The sequence below is a fragment of the Anguilla anguilla genome, chromosome 2 (genome assembly GCF_013347855.1).
Source record: "Anguilla anguilla isolate fAngAng1 chromosome 2, fAngAng1.pri, whole genome shotgun sequence".
NCBI lineage: Eukaryota > Metazoa > Chordata > Actinopteri > Anguilliformes > Anguillidae > Anguilla > Anguilla anguilla.
This window is the reverse complement of record NC_049202.1, coordinates 6,707,729-6,730,590: the sequence shown is the minus strand read 5'-3', so window position 1 is coordinate 6,730,590 and position 22,862 is coordinate 6,707,729. Positions and strand designations below refer to the sequence as shown.

The window sequence follows — 22,862 nt, the reverse complement described above, 5'->3', positions numbered from 1 at the left end:
CAGAAGCACGCACACACGCAACATCCTCACAAGCACACACACACACACACAAACACACAAAAACACATGCTCTCACTCACACACAGACATACACGCTCACACATACAGAAGATCGCTTACAAATATGCTAACACACACTACAGCAAACACACACACCACACACTCATACAGTCACACATTACACACATTCTCTCACACGCAGACAAACATGGCCACAGACTTGCGAGCTCAGTTACAAATATTCTAACACTAAACCACACTCAGACATACATTCTCACACATACACATGCTTTCAAATATGCCAACACACACTACAGCACACAGATACACACACAGCATACAAACACAGAAATAAATACACACACCTTTTCTGCCCTGTAATGTTTGGATGGTTCGTCATTGTCTTTGATATTTATATTCTAGAAGCCGCCAGATTCTTTAGGAATTCTTGGACGACTTTACAAAGAGAGGCTAGAGGGCTTCGTGAAAAGCATAAATTTCCATATTCGATGCTCATTTACCCTCATGCATATTTACATGTTGCTGAGAGGCAGGAGGTCACACATAGACTAGTTCTGGTATTTGGCCCTTTGGACGGAGGCGATGTCTCTTTTACGGAGCTGGCGCGCGTGCTTCCGACACCATCTGATGACTTGGGCTCGCAGGTTGAAGTCGACACCACCCGACGGCATTCTCATGCCCGTTCATTTCCTCGTGCACCTAATATCATATAGACCCATATAGAACCAAACGCCATACATCAATCACGGGGTATTAAATTAGAACCCAGGTCATAACTGTCTGACTTTTTTTTTTTTTGGCACGGATCAGTTAACCTGCGGCACTTCTAAATGCAGCGCGGACGGCGCATGTGACCGCAAGCAGAAAATAAATAAATGCGACCGTCACGCGTTCTCAAGTCTCCCACAAAAACATTGTGTAGCCTAATAGAGTTTTTTTTTTAAACACGGCTTCAGGATCCTTCCTTAACGCATTATTCTCTGAAGGTGAGTGGCGTAGCAGGGCGATAAATGGATACGTGGCAGGAGGGAGAGCAATCGGGAGAGACGCTCGGAGGATCCCTAAGGAAGTAAAAAAAAAAAAAGTTAAAACCAGAGAGCGGAACTGGTCGGCTGCTCCTGAGCTTGCTGAACTGACGCGGCGAGCGCCGAAGGAAGGGAAGCAGCCTACCGCGCGACGCTGGTAACCGATCCAAACGCGCACGCGCGTACCAGGATAGCCCCGCGCGTCGGTTTTCTTCGCCGAGGACGTTAATCACGAGAGCTGCCCGCGCAGCACACGCCCCTGTCCGCGGCTCAAATTTATTTCCATCGGCGAAAAAAAAAAAAAACTGACGATCTCTTTACTCCTCCCGCCCGAAGCGGTCTGTCGCGTTTTATGGGAAGCGGCGACGATGACATTAAACGTAGGGATGTTCCATTATAATAAAATGTTAACCCCCCCCCCCCCCCCACAGGTTTCCTCTGCCAGTAAGGACAGGGTGGGCAGAAATGGTGGTATGATTAATCGCATGCCTCGTTATTCATAGTTGTCCCGCGAAAAGCAAAGGTCTTAAAGGTAATCAAGAGACACTGTAATGTGGGCAAACAGTTGCGTTATAGGCGCGGACACACAGCAACAGTATTTGTGTGGTACTTCCCGACACTTCCCGTACTTCCTTAGATGTGCCAGACTACACTTAACTTTCTCTAGTTCTTATTGCTCAAGTCTTTCATCCACGTAAGATCAACAGTAGTAGGCACATTGTTTTTTAAATGTGTGGAAATATACAGATTTTTAAAGTGTATTTTTATTTTAGACTAAATGCTGCTGGATTTCTATAAATGAAACACAGCAAGAAACTCCCAACCAGTATCACTAGGATTGCTGCTGATTCCATCTAACCCATAAGTTTGAAGCTTAAATCAGGCTGGCTTCGTGTAAGAAACGCACGCAGTTATGACCAATGGGGCCCCAAATGCAACTGACAATATCCGGCAAGAGTCAGGACTAGAGCTGGGCTTTGATGGCAGGAAACAGCAGGTCAGCGCCTCGCACATAACGTTGAAAGGGCTTTGCGAGTAGCCTGGCTTTCCAAGATGGCCGCTGCCTCTTAATTCAGACCCCTGCCAAGAGAAAGGCTGTCTGCTGGATTAGCACAGTCTAAACCTGGCTTTTAAACACCTCAGGTAAGTGTGGCAATAATGCCCACAAGAGGCGGATAATCTGCTGCTACTTTCCTAACTGGTTTAGCACTCAGACAAGGGCAAGTTCTGGACCACAGCCCCACATTACAATACATTACAGGCATTTAGCAGACACTCTCTGACAAGCTGGATCAACGCAGCTTTTAAATGGCATTTTTTTTTATTTTTTACATAGCATCTATTCATAAAGCTGGATACTTAGACAAGCAATACAGGTTAAGTATCTTGTTCAAGGCCATAGTGGTAGAGTCCAACATTGGACTCAAACCTGCAACCTTCAGGTTCCAAAGCCCAGTTCCCCAACCTGTTACAGTACACCGCTACACACGTAGCCAATCATCCATGGAACCCTCCTCATGTCACGTTGGCTCTTAAAAGTCATTGGACACGGTTCAACATTAAGTCATCTGACAGATTCATGTCAAGATTCTCCACCGCGACGGCGGATGGCCGAAAATACCCGACCCCTCTCTCGCGGTCCGAGATGAACCTCGCACGGGACGCCCGAGAGTTTTGGAACAGCGCCGCTTCACGAGGCGAAGCGGTCCAAAGCCCTCGGGGCGGTCTGCGGTTTGGGAGGGGGGCGTGTCTGCCAGTACGCACAAGTCCAAAGTGATCTCGTAATTAACGGGCTCGTCCCCCCCCCCCACCCCCGAAGAATGGAGAAGGCACGTTTCGGCTGTCCTGCCCCGGCTTATTCGCGTCGCCCCCCCCCCCCCCCCCCCCCGTTAAGCGTTGCGCAAGAAAGCCTCCAAAAAAACACTCAGGCGAGAACATAAACCGTTCGAGGACATCAAACGCCTCGCGCTACGTGACGGGCATTTAGCGGAAGCTAACCCGCGGCGGTTTTTACACAACCTGCATTCCTCACGGACGATCCCATTTCTTCCCACAGCTGGATATTTTACTGAAGCAATCCAAGCTAATTAGCCCGCTCAAAAGGAACAGCGGCCGTACCCCAACCTGATAATCGAACCTACAACCTTTATGGGCAAGGAGCCCGCTCTTCCCCTACCCATCATGCACTGCACCACCGCCCAGATGTACAAAGATGGAGAAATGAGCAGCGCAAATTATATTGGGGGGCCTGCACACAAATTGCCTTAGCATTTTTAAACTAAACCAAATGGGCAAGGCAAGAGCATATTTAACCCTTAAAGGTGTAAGATCACAAATATGTGATTACAATGTCCTTAAAACATTCTAATGCTGATGTAGCGGTCGCTACTGCCAATTGAAAGCAGTGGTGTTCTAGAACACTGATTTATAATTAAAAAATATATATATATTCTGAAAAACCTACACTTTCAAAGGGTTAAAACAGTTACCACTCGCATAGTTCTCCCAGCCTGATTTCGCCTGGTGCGAATGTTAAAATCAGGTTCCTGGCGCCAAATAAAACCACTTCAAAAGTTGAATCCTCTTTTCATACAAAATATTTAATAAATATTACTTTCAAAAAAAGATTTATTGCCAGGAATAACACCTCAGTAAAACAAAACAAAAAAAACAAAAACAAAAAAAAAGATCCATTCTCAAGTTTATAACACTAAAGTCAAAAAAGTACGCAAAATTTTCTCCATGATCTCAAAAGTTAACAAATGAGATTAACATGTTTGTTTTTTTTGTAAGAGCCTTTTAAAAAATAAAAAAAATAAAACGAAATAAAACTAAAATAAAAACAAAAATATGTGCACAGCGATAAAGCACAGACTCCTGTTTAATAAAGGCCAGTACCCCCATTATGGTTCTACAGTGTTCTCATTGGATCCCACACTTCAAGTATTCATCTCCTAGCTTATTACATTAACGCTAGTAAAAAGCAGAAAGTAATTACAGATACATTTATCTAAATGTGGTTTTTGTCCGTTATACTGTGTGGATTAAGATAATTGATTTTTTTTTCCTTCTTCAACACCTTGCCTTTATTTTTTTTTTTTGTCACATGCAACTATTAAGCTACAAAAAAGATATTGTTCCCTTAAAGTGTTTTTTGTATTCACGGCAAGCGATGCCTGTCATGTCCGTCTCTGTGCCCGTCGCTATGCTTTTTCCTAAAACCCAAAAAGCAGCAAAATTATAGATTTTTTTTTTTCATTTTTCTCACATGCCGTAAGTACTTACAAAAAAAGTCCTGGCAAAAAAAAAAAAAAGATACTATAGAAATGGTTTCAAACATCTGACATTGTACAAAACATTTTTTTCTTTTTTTTTTCTTTTTTTTTTTTTGCAGGCACAAAAATGCCCGTCCTATCGTTAAAAAATAAACTATTCTTTCAAGAACACTTCAAATTTTGGCATTTATGAAACATGAAACAAAATTTTCATCAAAAATAAAGAAGCTGTAAGCTTACAAAGCCATCAAAACCTTCAAATCTAAACAATACATATAAATAAAAAGAGGAATGATGTTAAGGCTCTTGATTATTAAGTTAATAAATCAAATATACACAGTGATTAATTAAAAAAAATATTTACATATCTATACAACGTTCTAAATTGACACTTAAATTCTTCATATTGGCAGCAACTGCTGACATTGACCTGACCCCCTCCCATCCCTCCCCCACCCCCCAGACAAACAAAAATATAATAAAAATAATAAATAATAAACTTTGTGATGGTTGCTGTGGTATGGAGCTGCAGATATACTTTCAAATACAGAACTAGATAGAGCCCATGTAAATTCAGAATTCAAAACTATATTTAGGGTTTTTTTGTTGTTGTCATTTTCTCTTTTTTTTTTTATATTTGAAAAACAAAATGCTTTAGACCATTCACAATCACTTTCCACGCAAGGGAAAGGCGAGATTCGCTTAATACTCAAGAACCACCGTGTGCGCGCTTACCAACCACGTAATTTTTCGCGTCTTGATTCGTGAAAAACGGGCACTTGAAACTAGTTTTGCATAGACGTGAAAACGCAGCAGTTGATCAGTCCCAGCCAACCACAGCAACGATCCTTGCCAGTGTAAGCCAGCCTTGTCAAAACTTAAATTAACACAGGGATTCTATGCAAATAATAACCTCAGAGTCAAAAAAATATGACGCAACAGTTTTAAGAACTACAAACTCGGAGAGAACCCGCCTCCCTCCCACCCCACATTACCCTCCCACCCCCACCCCCTCCTCTCCCATCTCGCTTACGAGGCAGGAAGCGGGCTAAGGTTGCACGGCAACGCGGCTGCCCTCCGCCCCCCCCCCCCCCCCCCAACTATACAATGTACTCCATCCGGTTCAAGCTCTGTGCTGTTTCCAGGTCCCTGTTGTCCTGTTTGTTTGTCCAGTTCGGGTGTTTGGTGGGCGTGGTGTGGGGCGTTCGGTCCTCCCCGTCTACCAAGGTGTAGGCCGGCCGCTTGGCGAAGCGGCCCTTCTGCAGACGCTTCTCCGCCCCCTCCTCCTCCTCCTCCGGCACCACCACCTCCGAGTTGTTTGTCCTAATTTTGGCGATGATAGAGTTTTTATCCTCGTAGTCCTTGACCGGGACGGCGTTGGTGTTGGCGTTGGCCGGGTGCTTCTCGATGGGGTTCTTGATCTGGTTGAGCTGCTCGCGCACGTTGTTGGTGGTGTTGTCCTCCGTCGCCACGGCGCCGGCGTTGCCCTGGCTACTCTGCTTCCGCCGGCGGCGCACGCACCACAGGAAGGCGGAGCCTAACGCCAGGATCCAGATGACGATGAACACCGAGCTCAGCAGGGGAACCAGGTAGTCTGCTGCGGATAAGGGGGCGTGGCATCAGTAAAGCAGGACACGCCATTAACCAAATGTACGAAAAACCACCCCCAAAAAGCAAGCACCAGTTAAGGATGTGGTACATCCTGATTAATGAGGAAATACTGGTTTTAAGACTGGTTTTATGTCTTGGGGGTTACTATGAGCTTGACCAGGCTGCTCATAACCTTACAGCACTATGAGCCTGACCAGACTGCTCATAACCTTACAGCCCTATGAGCCTGACCAGACTGCTCATAACCTTACAGCACTATAAGTCTGACCAGGCTGCTCATAACCTTACAGCACTATGAGCCTGACCAGGCTGCTCATAACCTTACAGCACTATGAGCCCTTCCGGCTGCTCATAACCTTACAGCACTATGAGCCTGGCCAGGCTGCTCATAACCTTACAGCACTATGAGCCTGACCAGGCTGCTCATAACCTTACAGCACTATGAGCCAGACCAGGCTGCTCATAACCTTACAGCACTATGAGCCTGACCAGGCTGCTCATAACCTTACATCACTATGAGCCTGACCAGGCTGCTCATAACCTTACAGCACTATGAGCCTGGCCAGGCTGCTCATAACCTTACATCACAATGAGCCTGGCCAGGCTGCTCATAACCTTACAGCACTATGAGCCTGACCAGGCTGCTCATAACCTTACAGCACTATGAGCCTGACCAGGCTGCTCATAACCTTATGGTAATATGAGCCAGGCTGACACCGATGTGAGATTAGTCTGCTCAACTTCCAGGGATGTGCTTTACCAAGAAACCAGTGAAAGGATGAATAATGATCTCATTCAGGCGGGGCTCCAATAGGAGGCCAATCTCGGCAGGCCAATCGGATTGCAGGAAACTAATCCCACAAACTTTTCACAGGCTCAAAAGTAGACCCAGACTAACTTAAACTTGGTAAAACACCCCTGCCTCTTAACGATGTCGACCGTGACGAAGGGCCTCTTACCGGTGGGGGCCGGGGGGTGGCGCCGTTGCACCCGGACTTCCGCGATGGCGGTCATGATGGCGTTGCTGCCGTTGCGTTTGCTGACGAGGTCGATGATCTTATCGGTGATTTCTTTGATGGGCGTTCTGTCCTGCCTCAGATCTTCTGTTGACTGAAGTAAAAATGGGGGGAATAAAGAAATGTAAACGGAGGGGAAAATTAAATCCGAAATTCGAACGTGGGACGGCATTAGTTCATGTCGTAATTTCAGTGGATACTGCTGTGCAAAAGAACCAAATTACAATCGTTTCCTAACCTGAACTGCAACCGATCCCACCCAACTCTGGTCTACAACTCCACAATACCACCGCAAGCGTAAAACAGACACTCCACAACTTTGAGAAGACAACGGCTTCTCAACTTCTCAAAGGCAATCTGGGGACCTTCTTCATAAGTTAAAGAAGGGTATATTTAATAGAAGGTTTGATATTTTGAAATATTTTCCCCATTTCGAAATACATTCATCACATACCAAATTTGGGCAGGGACCTGCCTACAGTACTGTCAAGGACCCTCAGGGGTCCAGAGACCCCTTGTTTAAAACCCAGGCCCGTACAAAGCTGGTGGTGTTCTGACCCGAACGGGCCTTTACGTCCAATCACAGGCAATCATGCGGCAGACGCTCGGAATGGAGCAGTGGCTTATGGGTACTTACTATCGTCACGTGGATCTCGTTGTTGGCGGTCGGCGAGGGCTCGCAGGTCATGGCCACCGAGAGCTCGGACGAGAGGTTCCTCACCACGTACAGGTTCCTCAGCTCGGCGCAGATGTGCTCCACCGTCAACCCCTGCAGTGACTAACAGCGGGGGGGGGGGGGGGGGGGGGGGGACAGTTTCAAAATCCAAAACCTTCCAGAAGAAGTGCTGTTGTTCTCCCCTATGGGATTCTGGTTCACAACATCGTCACAGACCGCCATCCCAAATTCGGCCAGCTTGCTCGAGGACAGGCCACGTGAGTTTGGTTTTTGTGTGAAACGCACATTTCTCCCCTTTTTTATTTCAACCGTTGGAACGGAAAACACCCGAGTCCTCACATTAAACGACGGGTGGAAACGAGGTTCAGTGTGAAGACTTGGGTATTGTCCACTCTGAGGCTGGAGAAATGTGTTTTTCACACAGGTTTCAATGAAAATTCTAGAGGAGGGGAAAAAAAAAAAAAGGAGCTTGGCCATTTCCGAACGCAGCGACAGACATTATTAATCAATACCGACAGCAGAGGGTTATAGATCTTTTGGCAGTTGATGGGTGGGTGGGGGTGAGGTAATCATCATAATGGCTGGGGGGAAAACCCAGAAAATTGACACAAAACTTCACCGGGCAGGCGAATTATGATTCCTCCCCGCCCAGTCCCGCCCAGTCTCGCCCCCCCACACGAAACAGAGCCCCTCTTTCAGCCGCCCGAGTGAATTTGATCTCGAGTGGCTCTATCGAGTTAGCACAGGAATATCGTTAGCGGAGCCGTAATGGACTGGGAGCTCATAACCGAATCGGGTTTTCCCCTCCCGTCCCGTCCCCTCTCTCCCCCCCCCCCCCGGGTTGATGACTTACAGGAGTCATGATTTCCTTGTTAAAGGTGAACGTGATGTTGGCGCAGCTGCTCTCCAGGAAATTGGAGCCGGGGTGACATTTGGTCCGGAGCGGGGGCTGTCCGGAGGGCCAGCACTCCCCCTGGCCGGGGCAGGGCTTGACGAAGCAGTGCTCGTCCTTAATGGGGGCGCAGGTCTGGCCGGCGGGGCACTCCCCGCGACCTTTGCTGTGCACCCGGCAGGACCTGGGGCCGCACCACATCTGCTGAACGGGAAAAAAAAAAGTCAAAAATAAATAAACGGACGAAGCGAGGAAGAGGGGCGAGCAGGCGATATTCGGGGTGGTCAGCGGTTAGGTCCATCAGGACCCCGAAAAAATTCTGGCGGTCGGGGGGGGGGGGGGGGGGGCTACCTCAGGGATGGGCTAGATGTCCAGCACACCCATCCCTTCACCAAGAGACCCATTATTTAAACGTGTACTGTCGCCACGGTGATGTAAAACAGCGGGACACACGACTGTTTTCTCACTCGACGGGTGGCTCTGTTTTACAGAACGGGGGAGAAACTAACCAATGGGAGTTCCCCAAATTGGACAATAAAGTAACACAAAAAAAAAAAAACTGTCTAAAGATCTGAAAACATTCAGCGTGACTAATATGCAATAAGAGGAAATCAGGAAGGGGCCAACTACTCATTCAGGGCACTGTAGATAAAGGGTGTGGCATGTGGGGCCTGATAAGTACTCAGTCTGTGTGGCCCACAGTAAAGGGGCGGTAAGCGGCCTCAGGTGTTTGCCTGGGGGGAGGGGGGGGGTGGGGTGGGGGGGGGAGTCGTACCTTTGTGCAGGTGCTCTTCCCGTTGTGGCACTGACACGTGTTGCAGTCCTCCTCCCACCTGGTCCCGTCCGCCGCCACGCGCCCGTTGGTGACGCAGGGTCTTCCCGTCACTACGAGGGGGGGGGAGGGAGAAAAAGGAGTCAAGTTTACCGCTCGCGCGCTCTCCTGGCGGGTTAGGGCTGGCCTGGGGCCGTCTTATCTGCAGCCATCGCTCGCACTTCACACTCTGTGCGACCCGACTCCAGTGGTAAATCTGTCACGTTCAGTACCCCTGAACTGAGAACTACTGCAGCCAGGGGGCCTTCAGGGAACAGGGACCCGCCTCTTTTTACGAGGGACGGAGTGCAAAATTTTTTCAAAAGTCAGTGTTCTGGAACTCCACTGCATCCAGTTACCAGCAGTGACTGTGACATCAGCAATAGAACGTTCATGTTGAGAACATTCTAATCACATCTGTGATGTCACACCTTAGATGGTTAACAGTGTTTTTTCGAGGCACGGGAAAACATGCAGACCTCAGTGGACTGTGGGTGAACTGAGGTCACCCGAGGGGTGGGGGGTCTCACCTTCCTGGCACCTGGGTCCCACCCGCCCGGGGGGGCACAGGCAGCGGTAGCCGTTGATCTCGTCCACGCAGGTGGCGCCGAACGCGCAAGGCGAAGACTGGCACTCGTTAATATCTGCGGAAGAGGTGGGGGGGGGGGGGATAATGAATTAATACACCCAAACAGAAACACAATCGGCCAGCCACTCGCGCCGTGCGGCACACAGAGCCTGTCTCTCAGCCGGAGCTGCTGCTCTCCACAGAACGAGTCGGACTCGTTATGGTCTCCTCGCTGAAACCCGACGCGGGCCAATCGGAGGCCAGCGAGTAACAATCAAGATTTAAGAGTGCTGAAGGTGGCGGGGCCCGTTTCGCCTCGCGTCCCGCGGAGGACAGGCGGTAACCCGGGCCCCATCGCCGAAGGAGGAACAACAAAAACCCACACGCTAGCATAACCCTCACGGAACTGGAACACATTCAGAAACATGCTGGGGAGTGAGATATTTTACTGGTACTACACACATTATTGCCACGGAGATGTTCCAACATTTACACTGCTAAGGATTACACTTACACTAAATTTGTGGAAAGTCCACAAATTTACTAAATATTCCATTTCTGTAAAGGAAGGCTGTGACAACGTCTTGTAATACTGCAGTCTGAGCTTGACACGCCTTCAGAAACTCCTAATCATTTTAAAATCGGCTCTGACTGATAAAACCCTGACGCAGCTGGGTAAACACACACGTGGGCGAGCCTCTCAAAGCGAGAAGGAGAGAAGCAAACCCGAAAACAAGCTGCTAATCGGCGCGGCCTTCCGTCCCCGATTAGCGCCCAGGAGCGCAGCTCTCCCCCCGGGGACCCCGAACCCTAATCGCGTGACCCCGGCTGCCCTCTCCCCTCGACCCGCAAGCGCAAAGCTGTTCTAATTGGACATCGACACCGCGTCCATAATGACGGAGAGGAGCGGGCTTTGGCTATAGGAGTGGAGCTGGGGGGGGGGGGGGGGGATTGACTTTTCCCACATGGCAGACTTTAATGGGCATTAGCGTAGGATCAGGCCCGGGTCCCCTGGGGGGGGGGGGGGGGCGGAGTTTTGGGGTGGGGGGGTGGGGGGGGTAATACTCACTTATTCGGCAGTCTGGCCCGGCAAATCCAGCGGCACACTCGCAGCGGTACCAGTTGTCGCCGTCCATGCACGTCCCGCTGTTGTAGCTGCGGAAAGGGCGATGCCCGTCAGTTACAGTGGCTCACAACACGGTCAGTCACAGTCCACCGCTAGTCTGGCATCTAGGCAGTCACAGCTCCCTGATTCTAGGCATGCAACTCACCAAACAAGACCAGGTCAAAACCTAGCATATGGCTTGACCTAACACACGTGATCCGTCCGACCAATGGTGTAACTTCATAACTCGGCCGACCAATGGTGTAACTTTGTTACCCACTGTTGTGGTCCAGCCAAAAGTCCCTTTCTTTTTTGTGCCAGGTCTTATATACTTATTTATCGATTTACTATACTTTATTTTTGTTCTTATTTTTTCCCCTCTGCTTGGCCATCCATGTTAAGTTTACTCTCATAACAAAACAGCCCTGCACTTTTTAATGGCACAAAACTGCTCTGCACCAATTTTCATTAGGAAAAAGAAAAGGGGAGGAAAAAAAAGACACTGGATGCCAGCGGCTGTGTCTGCACAGCCTTCAGAAGGAGCGCTGCAGCAGACAGGAACAGCTGAGCGTGTTTCCGATGCCAAACGCTCCTGCGCGAAGCTGTGGGAACCGACACCGGCGGGACTTGTTTACCATCGCGAATTCCCCAAAAAAAAAAAATAAATAAATAAAAAATATTCGAGGGAGTGACTTACCAGGGGTGTGGGCTGCAGTCATTGGTATCTGCAAAAGAGAAAGTGGCATGTTTGACACACGTCAGCCCAAAACAAATCAAAACCTGGAAGCACAGATGAAAAGAAAAAGCAAGTCCCCGCTTGCATGTCTAAGAGGCGAGACGACTTTGGTCTGTGAGTTACCGATTATCCAGTCTTATTAACTGCGCCCATGACATAATATTTGGGAATACATTTACGCCCCTTTTCGTTTTTTTTTTTTTTTTTGGACCCATACACAGCAGAGGGGGGGGGAGGAGGATTCATGCGGGTCAGGAATGTTCCAGAAAAAAAAACAAAAAGATAACATCTGTGTTCCCTTTTTTTTTTAAAGAATAAGCAGCATTTCCCATGGCCTACGGCAGCCTATGAGGGGACCAGCGCTACCATTAGCAGCCTGTAAGTTAGCATCCAGTGCTGGAGTTAGCAGCCTGTGCGTTAGCATCCAGTGCTGGAGTTAGCAGCCTGTGCGTTAGCATCCAGCGCTGCCGTTAGCAGCCTGTGCGTTAGCATCCAGCGCTGCCGTTAGCAGCCTGTGCGTTAGCATCCAGCGCTGCCGTTAGCAGCCTATTAGTTAGCATCCAGTGCTGGAGTTAGCAGCCTGTAAGTTAGCATCCAACGCTAGTGTTAGCAGCCTGTAAGGTACCATTCAGAGCTGGGGTTAGCAGCCTGGGGCACAGATGTCCGTTAGAACAGACTCTGCCCCCGCTCCAGAAAGTGACCACCAGGCTCCAGGGCTAAGAGGCCCGACCCTCGCCCCCCCGCGACCCCAGGGAAGGGGCACTCACTCTGGGTGCAGGTGCTGCCCTCCCAGCCCTCTTTGCAGACGCAGGTGAAGGAGTCTCCGCTGACCACGCAGGTGCCTCCGTTCTCACACGGGTTCGGCAGGCAGCTGCTGTTCTTGGCTGCGGGGTGAAAACGGAAGCGGTTAGCATTTTTTCCCTCCTCCTGTGAACCACACACACACACGCACACACGCACACACACACACACACACACAAACACAATTTCATTCTTTTTTTTGAGACTGCTAAACAGGGATTTGGCAGGGGATGCCTTAGACCCTTGTTACTCAAAGCACAGTCCAAGAACTGCTGGTCTTCCACCCTCCGTTTACCTGGGAGTCAGGTGTGAATGCAGTCTCCTCCTAATCAGTAGCGCTAATTGTTCAGTTAATTACCTGAGGGAAACGAAAACCAAGGCCGGATTTGGATTTGAGGATCCATGTCTTAAACCATCTAACTCAATATGAGAACAGGTAACCGTTCTATCATAATTGCAAAAATCAATTAATCAGCCCGTTAACACAAACGCCTCAGGACAGTATTTCAGGGACAACGAAATGAACACCTTCTCCAGAAAGAGGCTGTATGTGCTGGCTGAAATGGAGCAGAGAGAACATGATCACCTCTCTCTAACCCACACAAACACACACACACACACACACACACACACACACACACACACACACACAGTCAAACACACACTTCCAGCGAGTTCCCCCCCACACACCACCCCCCTCACCGTCCCGGAGTGCTTGTTCATTTCTGCAGGTTGTTTTTTTTGTTTTTTTTTGCGCTGGCACGCACGTCGACGCGGCTCAGACGTTTCTCCCGAACCCTGACGGAGTTTAGAGAGCCGTGAGGGGATAATCTGCCCCGGGAGGGGCTCTTTAAGCAGATTACTGTCAGGGCGTTCGGCGGGGGGGGGGGGGGGGCGGGAGGCGAGGGGGGCCTGTGACTGACAGGCCGGCCTGGCGGTCGCGGGCGCTTACCGATGTTGCAGGTGGCGCCCTCCCAGCCCGGCGCGCACATGCACTTGAAGGTGTCGACCTCGTCGTAGCAGGTCCCGCCGCCGTTGCAGGTGGCCTCATCGCACTGGCTCTCGCCTGGAAGAGACACAGAGGTCAGCCTCGCACGCACACGCGTGTACGCACGCACACGCAACGCACACACGTGTACGCACGCACACAGACACACACAGGCAGACAGACACGTACGTAATGCGCACACACACACACACAGACAGACGGATGCACACGCACATACAGACACAGACACATACGCAGACACAGACAGACATGCACAAACATGCACACACACGCACGCAAACACATGCGCACACACGCGCACGCACACACACTTACGGGAATGGCAGGTCTTGCCCTTCCAGGGGCTGGCACACTCGCAGTAGAAGTCGTTCACCAGGTCTCTACACGTCCCTCCGTTGTGACACGGACTGGTGCTGCAGTCATCGATGTCTGGGGGAGAGAGGAGGAGGGGAACACGTCATCCCCTTTGTTTCACAGAGAGAGGCGGCATCGCTAATGAGAGGGAGAGATAGAGAGAGGAGGGGAGAGAGAGAGAGAGAGAGAGAGAGCACTCACTGGTTTCGCAGTGAACACCTTCCCAGCCGTCCCCGCAGATGCACTGGTAAACGCCCACTTTGTCGATGCAGGTCCCTCCGTTCCTGCAGGGGTTGCTTTCACAGTCGTTGATGTCTGCAGCAGCGAGACAGGGAGGGAGGGAGAGAGGGACGGAGAGAGAGAGAGAGAAATGGACAGTGAGACTTCAAATGAGCCTAGACACAGGGGCAAGAAAGAATACAAGCGCAGACAATTTCACTCCAGTGCTTGAAGTTATAGAACTCCACTGCTCTGTTACCAGTAGTGACTGTGACATCAGCTGGTGACATCAGCATTAGAATGTTCAGTTAGGAACATTCTCATCACACATTTGTGATCTTACAGCTTAAAGGGTTAAGTTACTTAAAGGAATTAATGCAATCCCATCGATTTCAACCAGGGATAAACTGTGCACATCTTCCCCCCGAGCACTGAAGGTCAAAGGTCAAAGCTCCTCCATCTCAAGTGTTCTCCTGAGCACGAGAGCGACAAGGGGTACAGCTCCTAATTCCAAATTAGGCCCCCTGGCATTTGGGAAGGGAAGGGGAGGGGCCAGTTCTGACGGAAAGGCGAATAAAAGAACGAAGGAGAGAGGTAACGGAAGAGAAGAGGGAGGGAGGGAGGGATGAGACTCACTCTCGTGGCAGTAGGTCCCGATGAACCCCTCCTGGCACACGCAGGTGAACTGGCCCCCCGCCTGGCTCTTGCAGCGCCCGTGGGGGCCGCACACGTTCGAGGAGATGTAGCGCACGCCCTCGGGGGTGCTGTTGGACGCCACGGCAACCGTGCAGCTGTCAATCACTGCGGGGAACAGGAGCGGCGGTTAGTCACGCACAACATGTGACTCGGAGAAGCCCCACCCATCGTACGCGCAAAACAGCCATACCGCTTCCCCTCTGCTTTAACACGCATACGTTACACGGTCCACAATTCACACAAAGGGGTTACTAATAATGATAACAGTAATCGTATCAATTACACAGGAAGAGCAACTTCCATTAATCAAGGGGAAGAGTCTCTGATTTTTTCTGTGATTCAAACTAAAAACAAAACAAAAAAAGGGACAAAAAAACCCCCACATTTTTATCTTCTTTCCTGAATCGGGATTGTTTTTCATTTTTCCCCTCAGTAATCTCCCGCCTGTGGGAGGAGGAGGAGGAGGAGGAGGAGGGAGGGGGGAGGGATGGGGGTCCGGGCCGCGCTCTTCTAAACATTAACCGCCAGCCCCCGCCGAGCAGAGGGGCGTGTCCGCTATCTGGCTCTGTAGTTGGCCTGACCTCCGCTCTCTCACTCTCTCTCTCTCTCTCTCTCTCTCTCCCCCCACATTCTCTCTCGCTTTCTCTTGCTCATTTTCTCGCTCTCTCATTCTTTCGCTCACTTTCTCTGGGCCTCTCTCTCTCTCTCCCTGTCATTCCCTCACTCACTCACTCACTCTCAGTCTCTCTCACACAACAAAGGAACAGAGGAGCCCACCAAGTCATTACCGCGGAGAACACACACGGAGCTGCTAACAGTTCCCCACATTTTCGGGAATGCTGGTGGGGGGGGGGGGGGGGGTTGGGAAGGTGAAGACAGGGGGGAAGGGAACTGTTTTTGGCAATGGGGGGGGGGTGGTTCATAGTTATAAGGGGGGGGGGGGTTCGGTCAAAGACGTTCCGTCCGCAGAGCTCGAGGACACGTGAAACAATATCTGAGCGGTCTCCGTGGTAACGAGCCCCTGGGGGGCCTGTGGGGATTGATCGCTTGCTCCGCGGCGCACAATGGCGCTCAACGAACCGCCGACGCTGAGCTACGGCTCGGCCCGCGGGGCGATTGGCTTACAGCACGGAGCGCCGCGAGCGAGGGGGGCGGGGCCTAACGCCGCGAGCGAGGGGGGCGGGGCCTAACGCCGCGAGCGAGGGGGGAACTGAGACCCGCGTACCTTGGCAGGGCGTGGTGCGGCAGTGGTCCTTCAGGTGCGAGCAGTTCTTGCCCTCGTAGTCCTCGGGGCACTTGCAGAAGTAGTCGGTGTCCAGGTTGAAGCACTGCGCCGTGTTCTGGCAGGGGCTGGGCTCGCAGTAATCGATGTCCAGCTGGAGAGGGGGGGGGGGGGGGCAGCGTCGAACAATGAGTGAAAGAGATACGCCACATTTGGTCTACACCCCCCTCCCAACTTTTTGTTGTAGTAGCACAACACGCTGTTCCCCCTAATCACAAAAAAATAAACGGCCGGGAACATTGCATAAGCCCCCCTTCCTCTCCCCACCCCCAAAATGGAGGTATATAAATAAAAGAACAAAACAAAACAAAAAAAATCAGAAAGTGAACATGCATGAGAGAAAAATGGAGTGAGAGAGCGAGACACAGTGAGAGAGAGAGAGAGAGAGAGCGGGGGAGAGGAGGGGAGGGGGTGGCAGGTGGATTTCGGCGCTGCTCACCTGGCACAGGTTGCCGGAGAAACCGGCCAGGCACAGGCACTGGAATCCGTTGACCTGGTCGAGGCAGCGGCCGTCGTTCAGGCAGGGCCCGCTGGCGCACTCGTCCACGTCCCGCTCGCAGTGCTCCCCCGCGAAACCGGGGGCACAGGCACAGCGGTAACCATTAACCAGGTCCTGAGAGAGAGGGAGAAAAACACCGGGGGGGGGGGGGGGAGGGGGGTGTGTGAAAAACAAGAGAAAAGCACTCCAATCACTCACATTCAAAAAAAGAACAGTTTCAAAAATACTTTTCAGAATTCCGGGCAGTGCTTGTAGGTCAAGAATGTTTATGGGTAATTTGATCTATTGTAGTCAAGGAACCCCCCCCCCTGCTGCCCCCCCCCCACCACCACCCCTTTTGTCAGGGCTGCCAAAACAACTTAATTATGCATGTTTTGTTTTGTGCGGGATTGAAAGTAACAGAAATGCGTTTCTGCAAACAGTTTCTACTTCTAAAATGTTTAAAAGGTGGAACACTTTGTTTTTGGAGCGGAGGGTGTAGTTTGACTCGGTCAAAAACGACCGAAAACGTGCGGGACAAGCGGCGAGCGCGGATGACCTACCCGGCACGTTCCTCCGTTCTGGCACTGGCCCTGACACTCGTTAATATCTGCGGAGAGAGAGAAAAAAAAATTTCAAGACACGTTAAACAGGAAAAAATAAAACTTAAAAATACCTAAACGTCAAAACGACCCGCGGGCCTTTAAGGAAGAAAAATGGCGCGCGGTTCGAGCCGGGCGAAGCGAGGGTCCGATAAGCGCTTTTTTGTTATGTTTCCTGCGCGCTTCCCCCCTCGATAAGCCTGCGAGCAGGGTGGGAAAAGCAGCAGCTCCCCCCCCCCCATCTCTCTCGCGGCGCGGACCGGCTAAAAACTTCACATGATTGTTTTAGCCGTTATCAGTGACCCAGCCGCGCACCGGACTAATGGCTTCTGATAAAGGTGTATATTTTGGTTCCAGACAGGCTACTCCCCTTTCGGATAAAGAGGTCTGCTTTGGGGGGTTTTTTTTGTGTTTTTTTTTTTCTTTAGGTGGCGGCTCCTGCAGAAGCCGGCCCCTTTTCGTACAGGGCGGGGGGGAAAGTTCCGGCGCGTTCTGGAACTCACTGATGTCGCAGTTCTGGCCCGTCCAGCCCGGCATGCAGTCGCAGAAGTATCCGCCAATCAGGTTGCGGCAGGAGTTGGCGTTCACGCAGGGCCGGCCCTCGCATTCGTTGGCATCTGGGGGGGGGGGGGGGGGGGGGGGGGGGAGAGGGGGGGCGGGGGGGGGGAATAAAACGGAACACGCTCAAAATTCCTGCGGTTAACCAGAGGAAATAAGAGGAGGAAACGATAGCAGGTGATGTGAACCCTCTTTTTCTTCTTCTTCGTGACTTCTGGAGAAACTGGCACTGTGGGCCCCGCACACTCCCCCCCCCCCCTTCCCTCCCCCTTAAGTTCGGGGTCGAATTCAAACCGTAAGGATCGGGTTGCCGTGGCGAGAAGCCATTCATGCTGAAATTAAAAACAAACGAACACAAATGGACAGACCCAGCGTTCGCTTGCCTGCTCACTGGCGGGTGGGGCGGGGGGGGCTTTGGGGGGGGGGTTGGGGGTTTAGTGGATTAGGGACAGTGAATGGGGCTAATCAGGCTTCTCAGACCAGCTCTCAGATGGGACGGGTGGACAGGGAAAGAGCGGACGGCTCAGTCATGAGATCGTTCTGGATTAGCGAGCCAAGCTAACGGATCCCATCGGAGAATCGACAGGGTAGAACAGTGAGGCTCACTCCCCCCACACAGGAAACCGGTGATCCATCCACGGGACAGGGGAGGGGGGGGTGCTCACCGATGAGGCAGGTCCTCCCTGTCCACTGGGGGGGACAGCTGCACTTGAACCCGTTCACCTGGTCCTGGCAGGTCCCCGCATGGCTGCAGGGGTTTGGGTCACAGTCATCCAAATCTGTGAGGGAGGGGGGAGGGGGGGGGGGGGGGGGGGGAGGAGGGAGAGTTACACCGGAAACACAGCAGCGGCTCGCGATGGGGGGTTTCAGTCCCAAAAGCTCAAATTCGGAGGGGGGGCGCTTACTGATGGCGCAGGACGGGCCCGTCCACCCGGGGGCGCACTGGCACTCGAATCCTTGGCTGGTCTCCACGCACCTCCCGCCGTTGGAGCAGGGGTCCGACAAACAGGCGTGCTCGGCTGCGGAGAGGAAGAGGGGGGGGGGAGCGCCTAAATGTTTAAAAACTTGGGGTTCGCACACACAACAGGGAGTTGCACACATCCCACACACATACCTCTGCAGTCTAACAGCCACACACACACACACACACACACACATCCCACACAACCCAAAACATCCTCCCCCTGGTTACGCCACTGGACTGAAGAAAGCCCCCCTCCCGTCCCCTCCCCTCCCCTCCCGGACCACACCAAGCGTTTGAGGGGGTGTCGGCTGGGCGTGCTCCAGCAGGGAGACCCTCTGTGCGAATCCCATCTCAGCCTCATTAGCCCCGCGCGCTAGCTAGCGCACACACACAGGCAGGAAATCATCTTTCATGCTAAGCTGACCCGACCAATGCACCGTGACTTCCACCCGAGCACCCCGGATTCGTCTTTAGAGGAGAGTGGGGGGGGGGGTATGGGGGCATAGGGGTATGGGGGCAGGGAGCGAGGTTGGGCAGTTTGCCAGAATTAAGGCCTGGAATCATTTCCCACCCACAACCCCCTTGCACAAGTCAGGACAGATTCACCCTACGAATCAATGAATGACTTCCATTATTGACACGGTCTCTGGAGATCATTCCCTGATTGGCCCTGGTGGAGGGGGCGGGGATCTCATCTCAGCAGGCCCCTCCCTTGCACCGTATGACTGACAGTGGGGCCTTAATCCACCTCAGGCTCATTAAACGCGAAGCGGCCCTCCAGGACACCTCAGTAAACAGCAAAGCTGTCAGCACCCAGAGGGGTCTTCTCATAGTGAGTAAAATGCATGTTCTGGAGACGAATCTTTAATTTCTCTGGAAAGCTAACGGCCAGGCAAGCGCTCTTGTCCGTCTGCTGCAAACTCTCTTAAAAAAAACCTTAAAAGCCTTAAAAAAAGTGGGTGAAACCACTCTTCCAGGGGGTTAACTGGACTACCCTCAAGGTCCATCAACTCACTGATTAGATGTAGTTGCTAAGACCCCCCCCCAGCCCCACACACACCCCCCGCACCCTCTCATAATGACTCTGAATGAGGTCATTTTCTCCCCCGCAGGATTCCGCAGCGTCACCCGACAGCGCTCCGGAACCTTCCGTGCTGGTCCCACGGGATCACGTGATGAAAATGGGATCTGACCCCCGACAGACTCATCAGCGCGAGATGTGCGGTTTCGCCCCGACCTACAAGCACTCTTTTTTTTAGGGGGGGCGGGAGTCAAAGGTCTTTTTCTGCTAGGACATGTAAGCTGCCACTGGCCTACTGCCAAACCGACACATTCTCAGCTTCCCAAATCACCACAGATCCATTCCAAAGAAATTCCTTACTCTACACGTTCAATAAATTGCGTAAAACCTTAATGCATGTAGCAGATACAGTTCAGTGGTGACTAAGAGAGACGCACACACGCCCTCTCTGCTCGAACCCTAAACAGCCTATAATAAGAGCAGAGAAACAGACTCACCACCCAAACAAAGGAACTTTCAGTCCCAAGCGAACAACTCCACTTCCTTAACAGGCCCTACCAACCAACCACCCAACCAGGCCGGGCGCAACTCCCAAAATCCAAACCTTTCCTCGACCCCTGCACCCCCCCCCGTCCCGAATCGAGGGTAAAGAGGACACGTACCCCGCTCGCAGGTGACGCCGGAGTACCCCTCGGGGCAGGAGCACTGGTACTTGTCGGGTCCCGTGTTGCTGCAGGTGCCCCCGTTGAGGCAGGGCTGACGGGTCCCGCAGTAGTTCAGATCTGGGGAGGCCACAAAAACGAAAAAAAAAGATGAATGAAACGCTCCCAAAAACACAGAGAAAGCGAGAGGCAGTTAAAGCTGGAGCGGGCCGGTGGGAGAGGGGAAGCTGCAGTATCACCTGTGTTTAGATTAGATTAGATTAGATTAGATAGTACTTTAGTGGCCATTTTACAGATGTGTGTTCCGTGGAACTAAGTCATTTTTCCCTGAACTCCGGTAATGCACACAACAGAACATTCAAACAGCACAACTGCGGCAGATAGTGAACTAGGTTACCCTCACATGGACGTTGTTACTGTGAAGTGATCCCCCCCCCCATTAATAAAGCAATACTGTTTAATAATGATTAATAAAAATACTGGATTTTCAGATCATATACGTTTCAACAGAGGAGGAAATATCAATTTCCTATTGGGGAGGGGGGGGACAGACAAAATGATATCCCTGATTAGAACACCTCGAATGACATTATTTCCGCAAATAAGCTCTTGATCCAGCGACTTGGGCGAAAATCAGAAGTGGAAAAATTTCATTCACACGGGTCATGTGAGCGCAGGCCCGGGTGAGAAACCGCCCTCAGACAAGACCGCACTCGCTAAACCATTAAAGCGCTAACGCAGGCTAGCCGCGCCAGCCCGAAACGGTGACATCACCCCCGCAGGTACGCACGGCAACACGCAACGGCCTGCGGAGCAACAAGGGAGGGGAGGGATGGGGAGGGACGGGAGGGGGTGCGAAGCAACAAGGGAGGGGAGGGATGGGGAGGGACGGGGACGGGACTGGACAGGACGGGGCGGAACGGAGTGGGGTGGGACAGGATGGGTGGGATGGTGTGGGATGGGACGGGACTGTGTGGGACGGTGTGCAAAGCAACAGGAGAGGGACGGGATGGGGTGGGACGGGGGCAGGGGTGGGAGGAGATGAGGACGGGGACAGGATGGGACAGGACGAAGAGGGGACGGGATGGGGACGGGGAGTGGGGGGTGGGGTGGGACAGGACGGGACGGGGGCGAAGGTGTTTGGGCTACCTTTGTTGCAGAGCTGGCCGCCCCAGTTGGTGTCGCAGAGGCACTGCCAGGGCTCTTCACAGGTCCCGTGCACGCAGCCCGGGTGAGAGATGCACTGGTCACAGTACTCCCCCTGCCATCCGTACTTGCAGCTGCGCAGAGAGGGGGGGACACACCGGGGGGGGGGGGGGGTGGAGAGAGAGGGGGGGTCAGAGAACACAGACGCACGCACGGTCCTGGCAGGACGCATCCCGAGCCACCCCTCCCAAAAACAACACATGTAATTATCCACTTCAGAACCAGTTCCCCAAAAAAAATAAAAAAAATAAAACCCGCCCGGTTTGGCTTTCTGGCACCGAGCACTTCGGGATGACAGGCTTCCCGTGTACAGGTAGCAGATTTCTCCCCAGATAAAGTGTTTACAGTGTTCAGGTCGCACAGAAGCGCTGGGTTTTGTATTGCATCAGTGTTAGCCTTAACATGTTTTAAATGATTTTTTTGAAAACCACCTCTGCTTGTTCAGTTCAGTGTTATAGTTGTCATTAGCAAAATGACACGCCCATGATACTAACTGTCTTACCAAAATTTCAGAGGGAGCCCAATAATTCAATTTCTGCTCACTTCTCTGCGTAGGCACCCAAGCCCATTGGACAGCTCACCACTAAAATAATCAGACCCTCCACTGCTAGATTTAAACCTCAGCAGGTAACCAACTGAAACGAATAATAAGTTGTTTATTTTACTCGATGTTCTATCCTCTTTTTACTCCAATGACACGGTGGTTTCGTATGAAAGGCGCTCCATAAAAACAAAGCAGAAATAGCTTCAGAATCAATTTCCAGCGCCGCCTCAACAGCAGAACAGCTAGCGGGCTAAGGTTCCCAGCGAGCGGCTTTTTGCAATGTGAGCCTGTTTTTTTTTTGGGGGTTTTTTTTTTTTGGGAGAAAGCGCACAGGCTCCATGGTACCCGCTAAACCACCGGTCCCGTGTTATGAAAGAACAAAAACCAGCCCCGTACACACAAGGTGGGAGGGCACGGCGAGCTGGACGCTATCGGCGAAGTCAAACAGATCGAGTCCAAGAGCCCGGCGCACGAAACCGCCCAGCTCACAGAAATAGAAACTGCCCTTTTGCCGAGAAATCTCCATGCATCCCAGAACAGCTCATGCCAGTAAAAAAATAAATAAATAAAAATGCAAAAAAAAAAAAGGCTAAGAAAGGGCCATGCGCTCCCTCCCCCCTCGCACCGAATTCCAAAAATCCGAGCAATAAATCAAACGTTACAACGCATGACAAACACAAACTGTTAACCGCTGTGAAAACTGAACCCCAGAAAACAAACAAGGAATTTA

At 51.5% G+C, this 22,862-nt stretch overlaps 1 protein-coding gene across 4 annotated transcripts in view; it reads right to left on the bottom strand.

Annotated features, from left to right (window-relative positions):
- Window positions 1-5,369: 5,369 nt before the first annotated feature.
- Window positions 5,370-22,862, bottom strand: part of jag1a (jagged canonical Notch ligand 1a) — a 35,919-nt gene continuing 18,426 nt past the window's right edge. Inside the window, exons 6-26 of one of the 4 annotated variants that reach the window (XM_035407289.1) lie at window positions 21,532-21,662; window positions 20,383-20,502; window positions 18,641-18,754; window positions 18,401-18,514; window positions 17,681-17,794; window positions 17,139-17,185; window positions 16,537-16,710; window positions 16,041-16,191; window positions 14,756-14,920; window positions 14,102-14,215; window positions 13,862-13,975; window positions 13,490-13,603; window positions 12,504-12,620; window positions 11,698-11,725; window positions 10,965-11,050; window positions 9,858-9,971; window positions 9,292-9,401; window positions 8,478-8,720; window positions 7,586-7,726; window positions 6,892-7,042; window positions 5,370-5,915 (exon numbers count right to left, since the gene is read on the bottom strand). In XM_035407289.1, coding sequence (XP_035263180.1) covers window positions 5,422-5,915; window positions 6,892-7,042; window positions 7,586-7,726; window positions 8,478-8,720; window positions 9,292-9,401; window positions 9,858-9,971; window positions 10,965-11,050; window positions 11,698-11,725; window positions 12,504-12,620; window positions 13,490-13,603; window positions 13,862-13,975; window positions 14,102-14,215; window positions 14,756-14,920; window positions 16,041-16,191; window positions 16,537-16,710; window positions 17,139-17,185; window positions 17,681-17,794; window positions 18,401-18,514; window positions 18,641-18,754; window positions 20,383-20,502; window positions 21,532-21,662 — 2,956 coding nt within the window. In that variant the 3' untranslated portion in view covers window positions 5,370-5,421. Of the gene's footprint in view, window positions 5,919-6,891; window positions 7,043-7,585; window positions 7,727-8,477; window positions 8,721-9,291; window positions 9,402-9,857; window positions 9,972-10,964; window positions 11,051-11,697; window positions 11,726-12,503; window positions 12,621-13,489; window positions 13,604-13,861; window positions 13,976-14,101; window positions 14,216-14,755; window positions 14,921-16,040; window positions 16,192-16,536; window positions 16,711-17,138; window positions 17,186-17,680; window positions 17,795-18,400; window positions 18,515-18,640; window positions 18,755-20,382; window positions 20,503-21,531; window positions 21,663-22,862 lie in introns of all 4 variants that reach the window. The other 3 variants (XM_035407287.1, XM_035407290.1, XM_035407288.1) reach the window with 3 other exon arrangements.